The sequence below is a fragment of the Podarcis vaucheri genome (assembly GCF_965113315.1).
Source record: "Podarcis vaucheri genome assembly, chromosome: 2".
Taxonomy (NCBI): domain Eukaryota; kingdom Metazoa; phylum Chordata; class Lepidosauria; order Squamata; family Lacertidae; genus Podarcis; species Podarcis vaucheri.
In genome coordinates, this window is record NC_138760.1 from 62,788,174 (window position 1) to 62,806,955 (window position 18,782).

Here is an 18,782-nt window from a genome sequence, read left to right on the forward strand (position 1 = left end):
AAGAGCAACAGCAACAAACACCCTTCCAGCAAGGGACTGAAGTGCATTGTTTGTGCATCACAAGGTCAAGTCGAGAACTACAGGAGGGCGGACCGGCTCCTCTTCTTCCTGTGCAAACTGGGCAAAGTTCTTTTTCCTCTTTGCCCTGTGGAAACCTTTCGGTAGTAAAAGAGGGCATTTGGAGGGACCGAACAAACAGGCTCAATGGGGCAAAAATGTTAAGCGCCCCCCATCTCTCTCTGTGTGTGGGGGGGCTGTCGAATCCTGCCGTTCAACTCCTGCTTTCAATCTCCCCCCCCCCTTTGGCACGGTTGCTGAAAAGGAGCAAGTGCTTAACGTCAGCATGCTCCCGGCTGTAAGTGATCTGGATAACTATTTGAATTAAAAGCGACCCCCCCCCATGCCGGTCTCTCTCCAGAGTGGTAGTATTTCAGCACAGAGGTGGCCGCGTAACTTTTGTGACCCGCGGGGAAACGATTCTGTTCCGATCTCGATTTGCAGCCTCCCCCGCCGGCTTGCTTCACTCCCTCACCTCCCGTGCCCTCCTAGCGAATGCGAACTCCCCCCCCCCCCAGTCCCCACGCGCGGTTTTCGCTGCGAGGGTCTCTTTCCTCCTTCCCGCGGAAGAGGTTTCTTGCTCGGTGTTCCTTTCCCCTTAATATCCCTCGCCGCCCGCCTTGCACCTCATCTGTTATTTGCAAGAAACGTCTTTTTGACGCAGGAAGAAATGGCAAATTTGAAGTACGTCATTAATATGGCGCCAAAAGATTTTGTTAAGTATAAGCTTATTTTTTGTAAGGTTGCAGCAGCAGGCTAGTGTGTACGCCTGTGCATAGCTCCGGGGAGGTGAAAGCGGCGCGGTACGGGGGGGGCGCAGAGAGAGAGAGAGAGAGAGAGGAAAAAAGAGGGGGAGTGTGTATATATGAGAAGGGGAGGAAGCAAAGAAAGTGTTGCAGCTCTGTGATCTGTGTGTGCACTGCTGCCGCCGTTGTGTGCGCGCGCGAGGCTGAAGATCATTGCGAAAGTGACCTGATCAGGCTTGTAGGGAGAGAGGGAGAGAAGGAGAGAGGGAGAAACGGAGAGCGAGCCCGTGTATGCAACCCGACCTCTTTCCAGCTGCCCAGGGCACAAGAGAAAAGAGATGGGGACTCAGCGCATCGGAGGGAGGTGAAGGCGAGGGAGGGGTGGTGGGTGAGCAGTGCGTTGGGGTGGGAGGCAACACATGCCGAACACAATCAGGGATGGGACCCACGTTTGCTACTGCCGCCGCCGCCGCCGCTGCACCTGGACCTGCTGCTCGTCAGGGAGGAACAACAAACAAGAAAATAAGAAATTGAGGGAAGGGGGTGCGAGGGGGCGTGGGGGGGGAGGAAGAAGGTGGGGTGAAACCGCCAGCATCACCCTAATTTATATACTACTCCTTTGAAGAAGTCCCTTCTTCGCCAGCAGGGGAAAAGGGGGGTCGGAAGAGAAAAGAAGAAAAAGGGCAGTCGCAGGATTTCGGGCAATTGCAAAGAGATCCGAAAAGAAGTCTGGATTTAAAAAAGAAATAGGAACACGCAGGGCTCGCTGGATTTTGCACAGAGCGGCCATCTCAGCTGGAAGCAATTCTTTGGAATTGATTTTTTTGTTGTTTTTGTTTTTAATTTTGCATCCATGGAGTTACTTTGTATCTACTCCTAAAAGAAGGGCATCATCTTCGGATCCTACAAGGGGGATGGTTTGCCCCCTGCGCAATGGTGCCGGATTAGTCTTTGCAAAGGGAGATTCCATGAGCGGTTACGTTTTTGGAGCATCTCTCCCCACACCTCTCTGGTAACCCGAGGGACAGTCTCAACTCTTGGAGGACGCTCTTTCCCAGGCAAGGTAAAAAGGGTGGAGAATTGCTCCATTTTTTATTTTTTTGCAGCTTCTCTCGATTCCCCCCCCCCTGTATTTCTTTTACTGCTCCCTGACTGTGCTGCCTGCAAAGGAGGATGGGGGGTGGAAGAGTGTGTAGCGTTTTTAGACATGGATTGCGCATGTTGGTCAGTCATGTTTTAAAAGGGAGGCGGCAGGAATGTAAACAACAACTTTTTAAAGGATCAGAAGCCTCAGGAAACGTTTCCTCGAATTAATGACTGCGGCAGAGCTAACCCCAAAAGGTCTCGAAGCAAGAGGGTGGCCGGGAGAGGGGAGTTAAACACGTTTTATTGAGGGGGAAGAAGGCGCTCGAGGGGCAAAAAAGGGTGGCGGGCGAAAAGTGCGCGGCGGGTGTGTGTGTTGAGCCCTGTATCCGCGAGTAAAAAGAGGTTCGCGCGGCAATTAGCAGAGACACGAGTTTCATTTTTGTTGATACGCAGCACGTTTTGGAGCCTTTGCATGTCTTGAAGCTGCACCCACATGATCCGCTCCTCTCACGTGCTAGGGTTGTGGGGTCCCTGCCAGCTCCTGCAACAGACACAAACAATGCGCCCAGGAGGCAGGCAGACGAGGAGAAGAGGCGCCTTTCCTTGGCGAGGGTGGGCGAGCCCGGGTGGGCTTGGAAGGGCGCAGGCTTTTCCGGGGTGCCGGTGGCTTTTGCAGTCGGGCTGCACAGCCCAGCGACGGCGGTGGGCGGTTGCCCGGGCTGGGAGGGGGCAGGGCGAGAGTCGCGCCGCTGGGGGGCATGGAGAGATTTGGGAGTGGAAATGTACAGGCAACGGCTGCGACGGAGCTGCGCGGTGGGGAGAAGGACTGTAGGGGGCGTGGCTGTTGTTTACCTTCTCAAACTCTCCCGGCTCCCAACGGGCTCCTCCGGGGGCGTTTCATCTCTTCCTCCATCTCTGCCACTGAATCCCTCCCTCCCTCCCCCTGCCGCCCTCCCTGCACTTCCTTGCAGGCTTTGCACTTTGCCTGGGCTGGGCTGGGCATTCCTCCTGAGGGCGGCGCATCCTCTTTTCCTGCCCTGCTGCCCCCACCCCTCGTGCGGACACCCGATGCCCCGCTTGCGGCTGCTTTCTATACAGTGCATTTACTGTATATGAAGTCAGAGGGACAGAGACCTGCAAGGCGCAGGTTCTGCCCTGGAAGCCCACCCCTCGTCCCAGAAGTGTGTGGGCTGGTTGTGGTTTACATGACCCTGAGGACAGATGCTGCCTCCCTCACGGTTAAACCAAAAGGCCTTTTCTTCCATTATGGTTGTTTGGTCTCTAGGGCTGAGTCCTCTGTCAGCTTAACCCCTGCAGATCTTTCTTCACTCAAACATTCTTCTCTGCTACAGGTGCTGCTTATACTCTCCCCCCCCCCAAGTGCTGAACACCTTTCTGTCTTTCCCGGGCTTGGTCAGTCATCTTTTCCAGGCTGAGGGCAGGCATTCTGAATAGGGGGAGATACCCTTCAGCAGGGGTGAGGTGCCTGTGGCCCCGCAGGTGGAGTTGGACTCCAGCTCCCACCAGTCCAGGCCAGCACAATTGGCAGGTCAGGGATGATGGGAATTGTAGTTCAGCAATGTCTGTAGGGCACTATGTGAACTACCTCTAGCCTTCAGCCTCCTGAGCTTTTATCATGGTGGGAGGTTGAATACTGGTGAAGGAGAAAGCAAACAAATGGCTGGGAATCTTTAGGCTAATTTGGGTGTCGGAAGATGCTCAGAATCAACGTGGAATTAAAATAAACACATAGCTCACCCAGTCCCTCCCAATCCTTCATTCTTGTGTTTCCCAAGGGATTAGATTAGGCCAAATTCAACACTTCTTTAAAATGAGTGTTAATCTTTTTTAAAACAAAAAAACTTTCCCATACAGCTTGCCTACCCCATCCCATCTCCCATTTGTTCTCTGCTCCTTTTCCAAACTCTTAGGGCTTGACTTCCTTGTACATGTGATTTTTGTAGCAGTGCCTGAGCTTCCTACTCTTACCCAAGATTGTTCTCTTGACTCTTTAACATTCTTTGACGCATTCTGCACTTTGCTGTTACCCATGCTTCAATGGAATCTCCTTACCCTTCTGTTATGTTGTCAGCTATTCTGTCACACACACCCCTTGCTATTTTCCTGTGCCACTGAGACAGTCATACCTTCTTTTGATACTTTTCCATTGCTGGCACACTGGGACTATGTCTCTTTTGTATAACTTTGCTTCTCCTGTAGCCCTTAATAGTATTAGCAGCCCTCAAAGATGCCCAGGTGCCGATCTTCTCTATAGCTTCAGTAAGCCCCACAGCAACATGATCATGCTCACTCTGTATTCCTGTTCTTAATTGCAATCCTCATCCTTTTTGTCTGCTACTTGTTGATATGTGGATGTCTCCTTCCTTTGGTGGGACTGTGAACACCTGGAAGTACCGTAAATCATGAGGACTTCTTGGTAGATTCTGGGTTAATTGTCCAGAAACTTAGAAGTAAACAGAAATGCAGGTTGGCATTTAACTGTGTTAACTGTTGGTTAATCTCCCTCAAAGCATCTCAAAGATAGTCAGTTTCTCTTTGCCTGTTTCTCCCTCAGTCAGCTTCCTCTGTTACTCCTCTGTTACTCTTCATTCCTCAGTAAATGATGCTTGATGGTCCTTGCTTTTTCCACGTGTCCCTCTCATTTCTCATTTTGTCTTGCTTACTCTCCTTCATCTTCTGTGGAATTGAGTTCATAGAAGCAAACATTTTAATCTCTCCTTGCTTATGTTTGCATAAAGAAAAAACATAATCTCCAGAAGGTTGATTTCTTCAAGTAGCTTTGCAAATTGTTGGGGCCTCCCAGCTGTCACTCTGGGATATAAATTAATCTCTTTGCCCTCCACCCTTGAAACTTTGAGCACATTTTTCTTACAAATCAAATGCCCGTCTTTGATCGTGCGGCTAACAGCATTTTAATTTTAGACCTAAATTGAATATAATATCCTAATTGCCTTTTCAGATGCTAGGGAATCTGTCAGCACCCCTCTTAGAAATTGCATTTGTAGTTTTAAGTTGAGGAAGATGAAAATGCACCTGATCATTGTAAAAAGCAACTGAATTTCAGATGCAGCTGTATAGATCCCTAGGTGCCGTGAACCTTATGCACAGCAGCAGCAGCTGTTTGCAAACAGGCAATTGATTATTCCTCCAACTGTCATTAAACGCAGTGCACTAATTTGGTAAATCTACATGCAAAACAATATCAGAAAGACCTTTGCAAATGAGTCTTTGGCTCCTGATAGGGCAGCAGTTCACTTCCCTCATCTTCTCACTGGGGTTAAGCAATATTGGCCTTTAAGAACTATACTTGACCTTTAAACATTTGCTGGCCCCTGAAGTTGAAGCATATTTGAGACTGAATGAAAAATAGTTTGTATAAAGGTCAAGTTTGCTGTAGGAAAATTCAGCTTGGGTTTTGACAGCCAAGCTGCTGAAACAGGGCAGGAAGGTAAACATATTCCGTGCTTATGGAGGCTGGCTTTACTCAAAATTTCCCTAAGGTTGTTGCCACTGAGGATATAATTGGAATAACTATAGTTGCCTGCATTAACATGGTCAGATGTTGAGGAGGACAGAACTTTTAATGTTAGGTAAAAGAGGGAGTTCTGTCAGGAAAAGCTTTTATCATGCAGAATTGAGAAAAGCTGTCCCTGCTGAAAGTGCCTTGTTTATATAATTATTGAAAATATTGAAACCTTGGCTTCTTTGGACTTCTGTCATGCTAGTCCAAATAGGTATCTTAAAGTCACATTAACTTCTGTTCTGTTTCCAAGAATCTTAAGGCCTGACTATGTTTACCCTGCCTTAACCTTGTTTGTATGAAGTTAAAAATGAGTAATGAAAGTTGTAACCTGTGAAATCTGGCTGTGTGAATGGAGCCCTGGTTACTCCTCTGGCACTAACACACATTTTTCATTAACCTTCTGATCTTGTTCTATAAATAACAGTATTCCTGTTCTATAAATAACAGAAAATGGGAGGTGAGAAGTTGTGGGAACAGAAGACTGAAGTATGACTTAAGTTGCCAGTTGTCAGATACATACGTTGGAGCTGCTTCTGATTTGGGGAAGATGTTGAATAGTTTGGGACAACAGTGCACAGATAACTGTGGAGAAGATAAATTTGCTGCTAGGGTTACTACTCTTGAGTTTATTTATCATTTTATTTATTCATTCCATTTATATGCCACCTTTTTTCAAAGGAGTTCAAGGTGGCATAGCTGGTTCTCACCTCTCTTTAATCTTCAATAACCCTGTGAGTTAGGTTAAACTGAGACTAGTCCAAGGTCATCCAGTGAGTTTCATGGCCAAGTGGAGATTTGAATACTGGTCTCCCAGGTCCTAGTCTCACACATTAAGCACTATGACTTCACTGGGATAGATAGCTTTCAGTTAAAAGCTGTAGACGGTAGAAGTCATTTTCTCCCTTTGCTAGTGCAGCCAGCAGCTGGCTTTGAAAGTTGGTTGCCAAATCATTTTCAAGGTGCATATTTGCCAGTTATTGTAGGATTCCAAAATCAGGGCCTGGAACATGCATATTCTGTATTTGGCTACCCACCATCTTTCAATAATTCTGTTTAGAGTGGGCTATGCTTAATTGTATTTTATTATTGTTATGCTTAGACATTACTATGTTGGTGATGCCCATCTCTCCTCCCTGTATCTAGATTAACATCTGCTGTCATTAATTTAATAATAATATAGCAATAACTTATTATTTATACCCCGCCCATCTGACTGGGTTTCCCCAGCCACTCTTGTCTGTCTCTGTTGCTCGTTTGTCTGGATATGTCTTTGGATAACCAAAGGGTTAGCAGAATAAAGAGAGTCAGAAAGGGAAAGTAGGATCATAAATATGTGTGATAAAAAAATAATCCTCCTAGATATGGAAAAATGCAAAGCAGACAAAGTGAACACAAGAGAGTTTTGTTTTAAATTTAAATGAGCTTAGAAGTTGCTCCAGGAACCAAGATAGTGAGCATGGCTAAAGCAAAATCAAAAATTCCCAACCCTAAGAAGTATGTGTTGATCAAAGCACACAGTGCTAGTTTAACCCCTCAATCAGAGTAATTGAGCCCTTGTTGCATCTTGAAGTGTCTGAATGCAACTCTTTGGTAGCTTTTTGCTGGGTGATTGCAGAGACAAAAATGTAGAGTAGTTTCACTGGATCCATCTACCAGCTGCTTTTCGGATACCAGAGACCAAGCAATTTCAGATGGAAGCTGCATGAGTCATGGGGCAGGAGAGAGAGAAAATATGTGGTGTTCGGTGACCTCTGAATATGGCCAAACAATGCTTTCAAAGCGGCATTTTTATACTGATGCTCTGCTAAATAAATAAATAAAATGTTTACATGCTGTCTTCAGACAGCAAACTCGCACAACAGCTTGCAAGATAATAGAACAAATCCAGCGCTGATATAGCTGTTGATGATTAAAGCTATGTAAAGTAATACAGCAGAGCACAAAAATGCAGAATATCCAAAACCAGCAGAGAACAGTTAAAATCACCAGGTTAAAATCATCTAGCTGACATCCTAGAAGACCTGGGCATATAAAAATGTCTTCTCTTGGCACTGGAATCGGGCTAGGTGAGCCGCCCTGGGAAGGGCGTTCCAAATGTGGGGGCACCACAGCTGAAAAGGCCCCCTCTCCAATTACCACCCTGCTACCTTCAGAAGAAGGGGGCTTGAAGAAAAGCCTCAGGTGACAAATGCCAACCGTTGGGGAGGCTCATGTGGAAGGAGGCAGCCCTTTAGGATCATAGAAAGTTGCCATTAACTGGGTCAAGCCAATGGTCCATCTAGCTCAGCTCTGTCCACACTGATAGGCAGCCGTTCTCCAGGGTTTCAGACAGGAGTTTCTGGAGATGCCAGGGATTGAACCAGGGACTTTCTGCATGCAAAGTAGATTCTTTACCACTGCACTATAGCTTCATTCCCCTTAGAAACCCAGGTCCCCAGCCATTTAGAGCTTTAAAGGCCAGCACCACCACTTGTGCCCAGAAACTGACTGGCAGCCACTGTTAGCTGGACAAGCAACTTACAGTTTTCTTCATTCATTCATTCATTTAATAAAACTTAGGCACTGCTTGATTGTAAGCAACCCTCAATCTTCTTATAGCCAGTCTCGGTTAGCAGCGTAGTCACTATATTTTGAAATAACTAAAGTTTCTGAGAAGTTTGCAAAGTAGTTGCCTGTGCAGTGCAGTAGTTTAATTTAGAGACTACTGGAACATGAATAACTGTATTTGGGCCAGCAGGGATTGAAGCTGATGGCAGGAGGTGCATAATGTGACCTCCAGCGACAACACTAGATCTATTGGCACCCGCAAAATACAAACTTGATTCTTCAGGTGGGTGTAACCATGCCCAGAATGGGTATTGTCACAATTTGGCTTCGAGTGTATTGCTTCTTGCCTGGTCCATTATTATTATTATTATTATTATTATTATTATTATTATTATTTTGCAAAGAACAAATATAGCAACAGAAGAAAATTAAAAGATGAAAAACAAAGCGATAAAATAGGCACATAGGATGAATACAGTTGCACATGGGTTAAAACAAAGTCCAAGTAAAGACCGTCAGTGTTATCAGATTATGAAGTATAGTTCCAGATTTGCCATACTTGTGACAAGGGTTGTCATGAAAGTGATGGTTCTGCTGACCTAGTCCGTTATTGAGCCTTAACACTGGCCAAGTTAGCTTGTGATCCTAAACTGTCGTTTATCACTATGTACATGAGCTGCATCCAACATAATTAAACAAGCCAACTTCATAGCCAGTGTTTTGAAGTTGGTTTGTTTGGAAACTAAGCAGAGTTGGTCACTGAAGTACAGGAAAATTAGAAGGGCCTCGCTCTCCCTGTCCTTTCACTTGTGTAGGTGATCAAAGCTTTTTCAGTGTCAAAACCAAGAGTGAAGCTAGATTGAATGGATCTAGATTTTTCATATGTTGGAGCTGGCAGAGGAAGAAGCAGGAAGTAACTTTTCTCTTTGTTTAGAAAGATGACTACAATTATTGGAGTCATCGTTTTCAACGGGACCTATTAAGTGGAAAATGTTTACAGGAGGCACACAGTCCATACTTTCCACACAGGCCAATCTCCCATTCAGTTTCTAGATAATCCAAAAGCAAGGGTAAGTGCAGGGCTTTAAATATAATGGGACTTTTCCTTCATGGTCTTTTATTAGTTGCTGCTTCCTTAGGTATTCAGGTCTGCCATATTTTTAGATGTTAAAACGTGTAGTGCATTACATATTCAGATATGTGCATAACTACTACTTTGTGTAGTTTTAAGGGAAATGGATTACTTTTTAGTGAAAGCGTTTCTGCCAGGGATGGGAAGCGCCTAGTCATGCTGGGGGGTTGTATCTGAAGCTGGAGAAGGCAATAATTTACACATCCTTTCCACAGGATCCCCACACACAACTAATGGGAATGCTGCAGTTATCGTCTTGTATTGTTATTCTGAAGTTGTTTGCCTCAAATGGGGAAAAAATGGGTATAGTATTGAAGATAATTGATATGTAAACACAGGGACTGAAAAACAATTGAAGCTTTTTTGTTTGATTCTGTGTTTCTGATTCTATGGCATATTTCTCATTGAAAACTAGAAAGTAACTTAAAAATGAGAACTAGAATTCACAGGATTCTTTAAAAGAAAGAGAAAAACTGAATTATTGGACACAAAACCAAAATTTTGTGCATACAGCATGGAGGGGGGATGGGTCACCTTTGCTTTTCAGTTATGCACCAGGAAAACATCTCTCCCATGGTAGAGGTGCAAGGTATCACCCAGTGTGTGTGCCGTGCTTGATGGTGTAAAGGCAAGAGTTTCTCTTTGGATCTGTTTAGTTAGTCTACTCCCCTTCTCAACTTTGTTCTTTCCTCCAGTAGAGGGCCTTCTTATCAGTTTGGAAACTTCTTTTTCTTGGAATAAGTAGAATGCTAAAAATAAAAATTATCCAAGAGAAAACCAACTAGGATACTTAGATATGTGGAAGGGACAGGGAACAAAGAGCGCAGCCCTACCATGTCTACTCAGCAGTAAATCCTATTGAGTTCAATGGCGTTTACTCCCAGATTAATGAGATTAGGACTGTAGTTTTAAAGCATGGTTAGGATTACATCCTAAGTGTGGTTAAGCGTCTTAATACTAACAAGTACAGAACATAAACCATAAACATAATGAGTGCCAAGTCAGTTCTATGCATTAAATAAAATATTTATTGAACCATTTAAATAAAATATTTATTGAACCATATAGATACTATAGAGGGAACTTTATCCATATTTTATTGGCTTATTGGCTTGTGTATCTCCTTCTGTTCCATGGTATTGAACTCTGTACATAAGAATCCCAAACTTTATATTACTAAAGCTCTTTTTGGAAGGTCAATTCTTCTCTTCTTTCATAATGTGCCCCTCTTTTGTTAGCCACAGAGGGAAATGTTAAGAGTTCCCATTGGTTCAGTGCAGGTAAAACCAATCAAAATAGCCAAATTGTTGACCAGGGCTGGTTATAGGAAGCACATTGCTACAACACTTCCACTGGCTACCGATCTGTTTCTGGGCACAGTTCAGCATTATGATTATAAAGGCCTACAGGGCTTAGGTCCAAGCTCTCTGAAAGACCATATTCCCTCATAGGAACCTGCCCTTCTTTCAGTTTCTCTACCCTCTCAGGCACAGTTGGTAGGGATGCAGGAACAGGACTTCTCGGTAGCTGCTCCCTCCCTAGAGAAGCTAGACTGGCCTCCTTTTTGTTCGTCTTGCTGCAGCAGGTGAAGACTTTCTTGTTCCAGCAGGCTTTTGGGAACTGACTGCTTTTAATGAAAGGGGTTGTGCCGTGCTTTTTAAATTGCAATTATTGATATGTTTTAAATAGATTTTATATATGTATATGGTTTTAATTCTATCGATGTTCAATTGTTTTTGTATGATTCCCCCCTCCCCCTATGTTTCTAGTGGTTCTTATTTTATATGTAAGCTGCCTTGAGTTCTGTTAGGGGAAAAGGTGTAGTAGTAGTACAGTAGTAGTAATACTAATACTAATAGAATGGAAAAGTTAGCTATATTATTTCGCCGCATCTCAAGTTTGAAAAATGCAGAGCACAAGCTAAACAAAAATGTCAGCTTGGTCAGAAAGATGATAAAATGAGATCTAGGAGCTTAGTTTTCAGATGTGCTCTGAGCCAGTCTTAGGAGCTTAGGAAGCAGCACAGTCAGACCACACTGGTTCTGCCTAGCTCAGTATTTTCTACACTAGCTGCCTATGGCTCTCCCAGGTTTCAAGCAAAAGCTTTTGCCAGCCCTACCTGGAAGTAACAGGGATCGGACCTCTCGCATGCAGTGCTCCATCACTTTGAAACTTGAAGCTAGTCAAACACTAGTCGATGGAGCAGGTGTGGAGGGGCATGACTAAAAAGCTTTAAACCTCATTTGCTTTAGGCTTGAAGATGGGCTTAGAGTATTTTGAACACATCGTGGGCTCTTCTCATACACAAAAGCCCCAGAAATCTGAATTTGATTGATAGCCTTGGAGAACCATGAGAATGACTTCTTTGCTTTTTATTGTAGAAGAGGAATTTAGAGCACCTGGCTTCGACTCATTCTTTTCAGATTCATGAGCCCTCTTGTCTGAACCTTGAGTGAGGCCTAGTTTTTACTGAAGTACTAAATGTGGGTCTTGGATCACTTTATAGTGCAAGTGAAGTTTTATACAGTTGTGAATGCTGTATGACTGCAAATAGTTCTAGCCATTCTGGCCTCCCCCCCCAAAAAAATTCTTTTATTATTATTATTTGGTATAGAGTAGTATTCAATCAAGTGATGCAGCCTAGAGTTACCTAGGCCTTACATAGTTTTGATTCACAAACTGTAGAGGGGAATGTTTTATGGCACAGAGCAAAGAAAATACAAAGAAGAGAATGAAAACCCAAGGATCAGTAAGATATTTTTTAAGGAAAAAGGTTAGCTGTGTTTTCTAGAAGTTACCAAGCAGTTTCCATGAAAGCTAAAAGGCAGTGAACTGTCCCGTGTGTTTTTAGCTGACAAAAAGAAAAGTGTCTGAAAATGGATTGCTAGAGAAGAATTACGGATTCAGAAAGAAGATTCCTAACATGCCACCGGGGGTGCTGTTTTCTTTTTTTTTTATTCAGGTATGTAGGAAGAACAAACAGGAATGTGGTTTCTTTCAGCCGTACCACAACTTGAGAGAACACAGAATTCAGTGTGTGCGTTTCCCTTGACCACCATAGGATAAAAAATGACTAGGGATGGGGAAATTTGAGCCCCAAATGGGACACTGTTAAGTAAGGCGTCCCAAAGGCAGATTATCTGATGACCAAACACTTTTTTTCCTTTTCTACAATTTGCTCTCCCAAGACGGTATTTGAATAAATTAGTGATATTAAAGATAGAGATTCCATTCACATGTTGGAGTTGCTGTATAATTCTCGCTTTCATGTTAAAGAGTGCCACTCTGGGAGAGACTTTCCAGGCAAAAGTACTTTAGATCTTATTAGCATCTCATTTTATTCAACTTCTTAGTGACCTGCCACAGGGGGAAGTCTCAGAAGTTGCCTCCTGCAGTTAGCATTGTCAATTTAAAGTGTGTGTGTGTGTGTGTGAGAGAGAGAGCGCGTGCATATGTGTATCACTTTGAGGCAATGGCTTTGTGGATTGTAATGCTGTTGCAAAGCTAATTCCTACACTGGGTAGGCTGGCTGATTGAGCTGTGAGGAAAAGTTAATGCAGAGGTGTGCTGGTTTAGAATTTATGCCAGAATTCTGCCAAATCCTTGCAATATACGCCATACAGAATAATGTTGTGCCTTCTGAAAAGTTGTAGAACATGAGATACACTTCTGAGGGACAAGGCTGCTTGGCTTGCATATATGACTTGTTTATGCACGTTATCAACCTTAAAAAAAAGTGTGTGTAGAAATAATGTAAATAGAGGATTAGTTTATGAGTGGTTTTTAGCCATGAAAGTTAAGTGGGCTCTCCATGTTCAGGCCAAACAAATGACTATCACCTCCTGTAACTTGCTATGAGCCTTCATAAGTATCTGGCTAGCTGAGACCAAAAACAGAGTGCTGAACTAGATGGCTTGGAATGATCCAGCAAGAAAATGCATATGTCCACAAGTGAAAGTTTTCAAAGAAAATGAGGGAGCAGGCCATTGTAAGTCAGAATTTTCTACGCCTGAGAGAATGACACAGCTAATGCGTAAAGCAGAGGAAGGAATGCATAGAATGTCATTTCCCCGGCTGGATAGGGTAACCTAGTAATCTCATCAGCAGGTTGTGGTTATTTAGAGACTCTGGAACCGCATATAACATGGCAGGATTGACTCAGCTCTTCTTCCAAGGGAAAAGGGGAGAGCACAATACAGCTTGCTGTTAGGAGGCTCTTTGAAGAAAACCTTTGAAAGAACATTCATCCTTAATTTCTTTTTGGAAGAATAAAGTTCTCAACCCGCATTCCTGCAGTTATCTGCCAGACCTAATAACGTTAGCTTGCTTACTGGTGGTCTGCTTTCTACATAAAGTAAAATTACTGCCAACACCGGGGCTCCCCTTACCATCCCTGTGTGTGGCACCTGTGCCGTGCAAGGACCAGTGGCCCCCACAGCATGTCAGGTCTTTATAAATGCCTGTGGCTCAGTTGTTCAAGAAATGTAAAAAGGTCAAACATAGTTGTCATTCTGTTGCACATAGATTTTGAGGAGTACCTTGGGACGGTTATAAAAACATTCTTAGATGCTTAATCATCTTTGGCAAACTTAGGTAGTAGATGTGATGAACCAGGCTCTTGCCTACGAAATCTCACTTTAACAAATGTGCTGGCGTTTAAGGAGCCACAATATTTTATTGTTTTTTTGCTTCAGCAGGCTAGCATGGCCACTCTTCTAGAATTTTTATATCTTTGCAGCAAACTTACTCAGTGCCATTAGGCAAGTCGTGAGCACTCAACCCCAGACCCCATTTGCTATATGAGGATAATAATGCTGGCCATCCTTACAGGGGTGTTGTATACTGAAGGAATGCATGTGGTGCACCTTAAGCACAAAAGTATTTTTTAAAAATAAATGCTGATTATTATAATGTGACTGTTTGCTAATCTAGAAGGACTTCACCATAATTTCACATGTTATAGGAGCAGCATGAAAGAACATTAGCCTCTCAGCTTGGTGCAAAAGGGGAGGAGACAGGCTTTACTAGCATCATTTGACAACTGACAGCTTAAGTATCCTAGAAGAAGCCTGGTGATCTCTGCCAGGTAACTTGTTTACTCCCGATTCAGTGACCTAGGCTCTGGAGTGCAGTGCCTGCTCTTGGACGTCCTACACCTACAAGCGTTTCTCCATTTCAACTCAGTGCTGAGGAACTGGGCACACAGCATCCTGTGCCATTGAAGTGGTGCAGGGGACTATGAATTGGCACAAATAACTTTGCCACAGCTGGCAACAATATTAAGAAGTAAAAGTCTCAGTGGAACTTAGCAGAATTTTGTAGCTCTGAGTCTTGCACCCTTCAGGATATTTTTGCATTTAATTTGCCCCACAAATACTTTTTTGCAGGAGAGCTTGTGAGGGACAAATATCAAGTCCTCAAATGAATCTTTCTCTGCCCATTCTTAGTTCCAAAGCGTAGAAGCTGTTCCGTTAAGTATTTATTTTTTTAAACTGACGTGGTCAGCAAAACCCCAGTAGGAAGATGCTCAGTTGGAATTTCAGCTTCATAAACTGTCTTCAAATCCATCTGTGGCATCTTTCTCTCTCCCTGAAATCTAATGGCCCTGAAGTGCAAGGCTGCTTTAATAACATCTGTTCCCCCTGAATTACTGGAGAAAAGTATTGATATAGCCATATTGTCAAGAAGTAATTTTAATCATGTTTTGACAGGGCAATTCTTTACCACAGCGTTGTCAGTAAAAATGTTTATGTTACTTCGCTGTTATTATCCTTCGTAGTGGCATGGTAAAACATTGCACATGTGCTGGAAATGAAGGCAGTGCTTAGGATTTTATGATTTAGTATTTATGGGAATTCCTTTGCGGATTGTCATCTTTTCCAAAGGATAATAGCATCCTGTGGTCTTGTCATCAAGTGCAATTTTCTCCTAATAGCTCTTGTGATTAAACCACAAACAAAACTATTTTCCACAGTTTTGTTCTTTCCTTCCTCATTCCTAGAAGAAGAAAAACAGGGTGGTGGTGGTGAATGGTATCTAGTCATTGGTACCTTAGAGAATCCCTGCCCTGTATGTTATGATTTCTTATGGTGGTGGCTTGTGAGATAATGTTGTACTTGGGGATTAAAATATGCTTATACTGCTTTCGTTATGATGAAACCAGGCGTATTTTGGAAAATCTGAAAATACACAGAAGCAGCAGAAAAAAGCAGGCCTTTGTTCTTAGGGTTTGCCAAATCAGGACCCAGAGGTTATGTGGGTGGTTTTAAATCCCCCTTTGCCGTGAGAAAAGAGGTAGCCAGAGCTGCTTCTGCCTGTTTGTGTTCAACCAAAGGTGAACTGTCCTGAAAGATAGTAGTCAAGATAATCCCACAATTAATTGGTAGTTGTTGCAGCAATGAGCTCATATATGTTTATACTCACTTGCATTGATATAAGTTAATGGGCTTGCTTTGATGTAATCCTTATCTGTGGGCTTGGGGTGCTGGGCTCTGAGCCAGAAAATGGGAACTATCTGTCAGACTTGGGTATTTGCCACCCATGCCCTCATCTGGGGAGGTGAAGCAACGGGAAGGCCTAGACAAAGTGACGTTTGCTGCTTTGTGTATAAAGAATGTATGCATGTTTGTTTGGGCATGGACAAGCCATCTCCTTTCTGTGGTGTCCATCCCACGTCTGCAAAGGCTGAGGGTGCTTACCTTTTTCCTCTCTTGAGAAGTACATAGAGCTAATGCAGGAAGTTGGAAGAGTTTTATTGGAAGAGCTCAGATTAATTTTACTGGATCCAACGTTTACCGGCATTGCTTGGAAATGTAAGGCATGTGCATGTGTGCATGTGCACGCTTTCTCTTTCTATGTCTCTGTGGGAGGGGCCCCCATCCAGGAAGGTGGGAGTGAAGGGGTCGGAGGATGGTACCCATGACTCTTTCTCAAAAGTCCTAATGTCCCCATGGGCCTAGAAAGGTTTGTGATATATGACTTGTGCAATTCGGACTAGATGTAATGCCATCTGTTTCTAGGTAGCAATATATAAGGGAGGAATTGAGAGTAGGTGTAGTAAGGATGAACTGCTCCATTTGTGTTGCATAGCGTATCACTGTAGTTACACCCAGCACGGTTAGCTGTGATGGTGTGTTCACAGCAGGGTTTCTGTACAATTGGTGTGTGAATCTCTGCTGCCCTTAATATTCTTTTTCTCTCAATATACTTGGTTCAGTGGACAGTAAGAAAAATGCTTTGAATTAACCAAGGATACTGTTCTTAAAAAAAAAAGGAAAGCATAAGAGTTCTAGGAATAAGTGTTCCTAGAAATAACTTGGGCCATGTCTGCCTTAAAGTTTATATGGAGTACAATCTGATTTCCACGCACATCTGACCTGTGCACAGATGTGCATTCACTCTTATGCACCATAGCAGAGAGTTAATTGATGTAGATGCAATGGGTTGGTATGTAACATGGCATCTGGCATACTTCTTCCTCTCGGGAATCATTTGTTTTTGCAAACAACTTCCACACCTGCATGCAAATACTGTGAGAGGGACGCATAGGCTTTTTTCCGTGTTATGTAGAAACAATGCCACTTACCGTGAGCTCTGACCATTGAGATACTTGCACATCCACCCACTTCGTATGTACCAGCGGAAAGAGTGGTAGTGATAATGTGCAGCACAAGTGAGGCTTTGAATAATTGGAAGACAGTTGGCTTGCGGTATGGACATAAATGAACTGAAATAAAGATTAGCTTCTTCCATCTTAGAGATTTGGTTGTGATCTTGTGGTGTGCACCTCTCTCTCTCCTGTTTGAATATGAAATTGGGTTTGTGCCAAAAAATAAACCTCCAGAGTGGCTTCTTGTGCTTCTGGAGTGTGCTGGGGCATATCCTGATGTGGATCCTCTAGTTTAAACAGGCAGTGGTTCATTGGTTTGGGCACTGTAATAAAAGGTCATGGGTTGAGGAGAATTGTGCCAAGGTGCCACCTTTAATCAATAGTGCCACCCTCCCCTCAAGGTAAATGGCGTTTCCATATGCTCTGGCTTCTGTCACGGTGTTCTGTTGCGCCAGAAGCTGTTTAATCATGCCGGCCACATGATCTGGAAAGCTGTCTGTGGACAAATGCCGGCTCCTTTGGCCTGAAGTAAGATGACCGCCGCTTCCCATAGTTGCCTTTGACTGGACTTAACCATCCAGGGCTCCTTTACCTTTTTTTTTTTTTACCTAGTTGCAGAATCTCAGTAGGAGGCTAGTCTTTTAACCCATTTCATACAGGAAACTTAATCAGGAGCATAAATTTCTGGGAACAGAAACTTCTCCCTCAAACCCTTCTGAATGCCAGTCCTAAAATCTTGGTGAAAACCCTTGTGAATGTTATTGACTTGGTGAAATCCGCATGATAAGCATTTTACATTTCAGTGGCTTGTTGAATGGAGCCAGCCACCATGTGGTTCAATTTTCAAACCATTACCGTGGGGCTATTGCTTGTCCAAGACTACATCTCCCCTTAGCAAAATAATTTCCACCTTTTATTTGATATTAAGTCAAAGATCGATGCTGTTGCTGCTATGGGCCATGGATGATTTCTAAAGGGGTTCTCCCAAACTTTTCATCAACTCATTTGCTCCATTGGGCAATTGGCTATAAGTAAGTGCTGACCTTGATCCAGATTTAGATGCATGGTATCCTTGAGTTCTCCACGCCACAGTGATGGACATTCCTTAAATTTGTATTTATTGTAGAATTGGTTTGAAAGTTTTGGTTTCCACAAATTCTGCATGATTAAAAATAAAATACACCCAAGTGGCAGAGGGATTTAGAAGAAAAGTGTTACTGCACCTTAAACTGCAGTGGTTCAGTGATGTTCTTTTTCACTCTTTAAGCCCCTGGTAATTCTCTTGTCATTAGGCTAAGTATTCACTGGTATGGTTGGGTTAATGCGATGTGTGGATATCCTGAGATAACAGTGATTTGGTGCCATAATGAGTTTCCTGAACAGTAAGTGTAATATTCACTTTCTTTTGTTACAGATGGAAGAGAAACGGCGAAAGTACTCGATCAGCAGTGATAACTCAGACACCACTGACAGTAAGACCTTTAATTCAAGGCTTTGAACAAGATAACTAAACGATTCACCTCCAGCAGGGAAAGCATTTGAATAATTACTTTGCAGACAGCCGGGGAAAGCTACATTTTACTGGGTAGTCCCTGAACAATAAATTGTACTTGGGGATTGCTTTTCAAAATATGCTACAAGACGTTAATATCCACTTGCATATCTGGCAGTGGGGTGCCTTTTGTCTGATCTAAGTGTCCTTCTCCTCCTGTGAACGGTGCGCAAGAGGAAGCCATAAAATAAAACTGATTATAAAACTTTGACTCAGACAAAACCCTTGATAGACGGCACACTGCAACCTATCTTCTCTCATAACAGCTTAGTCAAAGGACACTGGGCTTCAGGAAGGAGCAAGTGTTTGAAATAAACTTAACTTTAAAACCAAAGTAGTCTTTGGCAAGGCTGGAAGCTATCTGATGGCTACGTTACAGGAACAAAAACTGAGGAAGACACTAAACACAAGGAAGCCAAAAAGAGGCGAAGCCTCCAAGTGGTGCTTAGAAGTACAGCATTTTAATTGAAAGATGCAACATGGTCAACACATTTTGACATACGACTTCT

General features: G+C 43.4%; 1 protein-coding gene across 2 annotated transcripts in view; it reads left to right on the top strand.

Moving 5' to 3' along the window:
- The window catches only part of JADE2 (jade family PHD finger 2), a 149,460-nt gene that overhangs the window by 1,519 nt on the left and 129,159 nt on the right, over nt 1-18,782 (top strand). Inside the window, exons 1-2 of one of the 2 annotated variants that reach the window (XM_082211559.1) lie at nt 829-1,866; nt 18,136-18,193. In XM_082211559.1, the coding sequence (XP_082067685.1) occupies nt 18,136-18,193 (58 nt within the window). In that variant the 5' untranslated portion in view covers nt 829-1,866. Of the gene's footprint in view, nt 1-828; nt 1,867-18,135; nt 18,194-18,782 lie in introns of those variants that run through there. The other variant, XM_082211560.1, reaches the window with a different exon arrangement.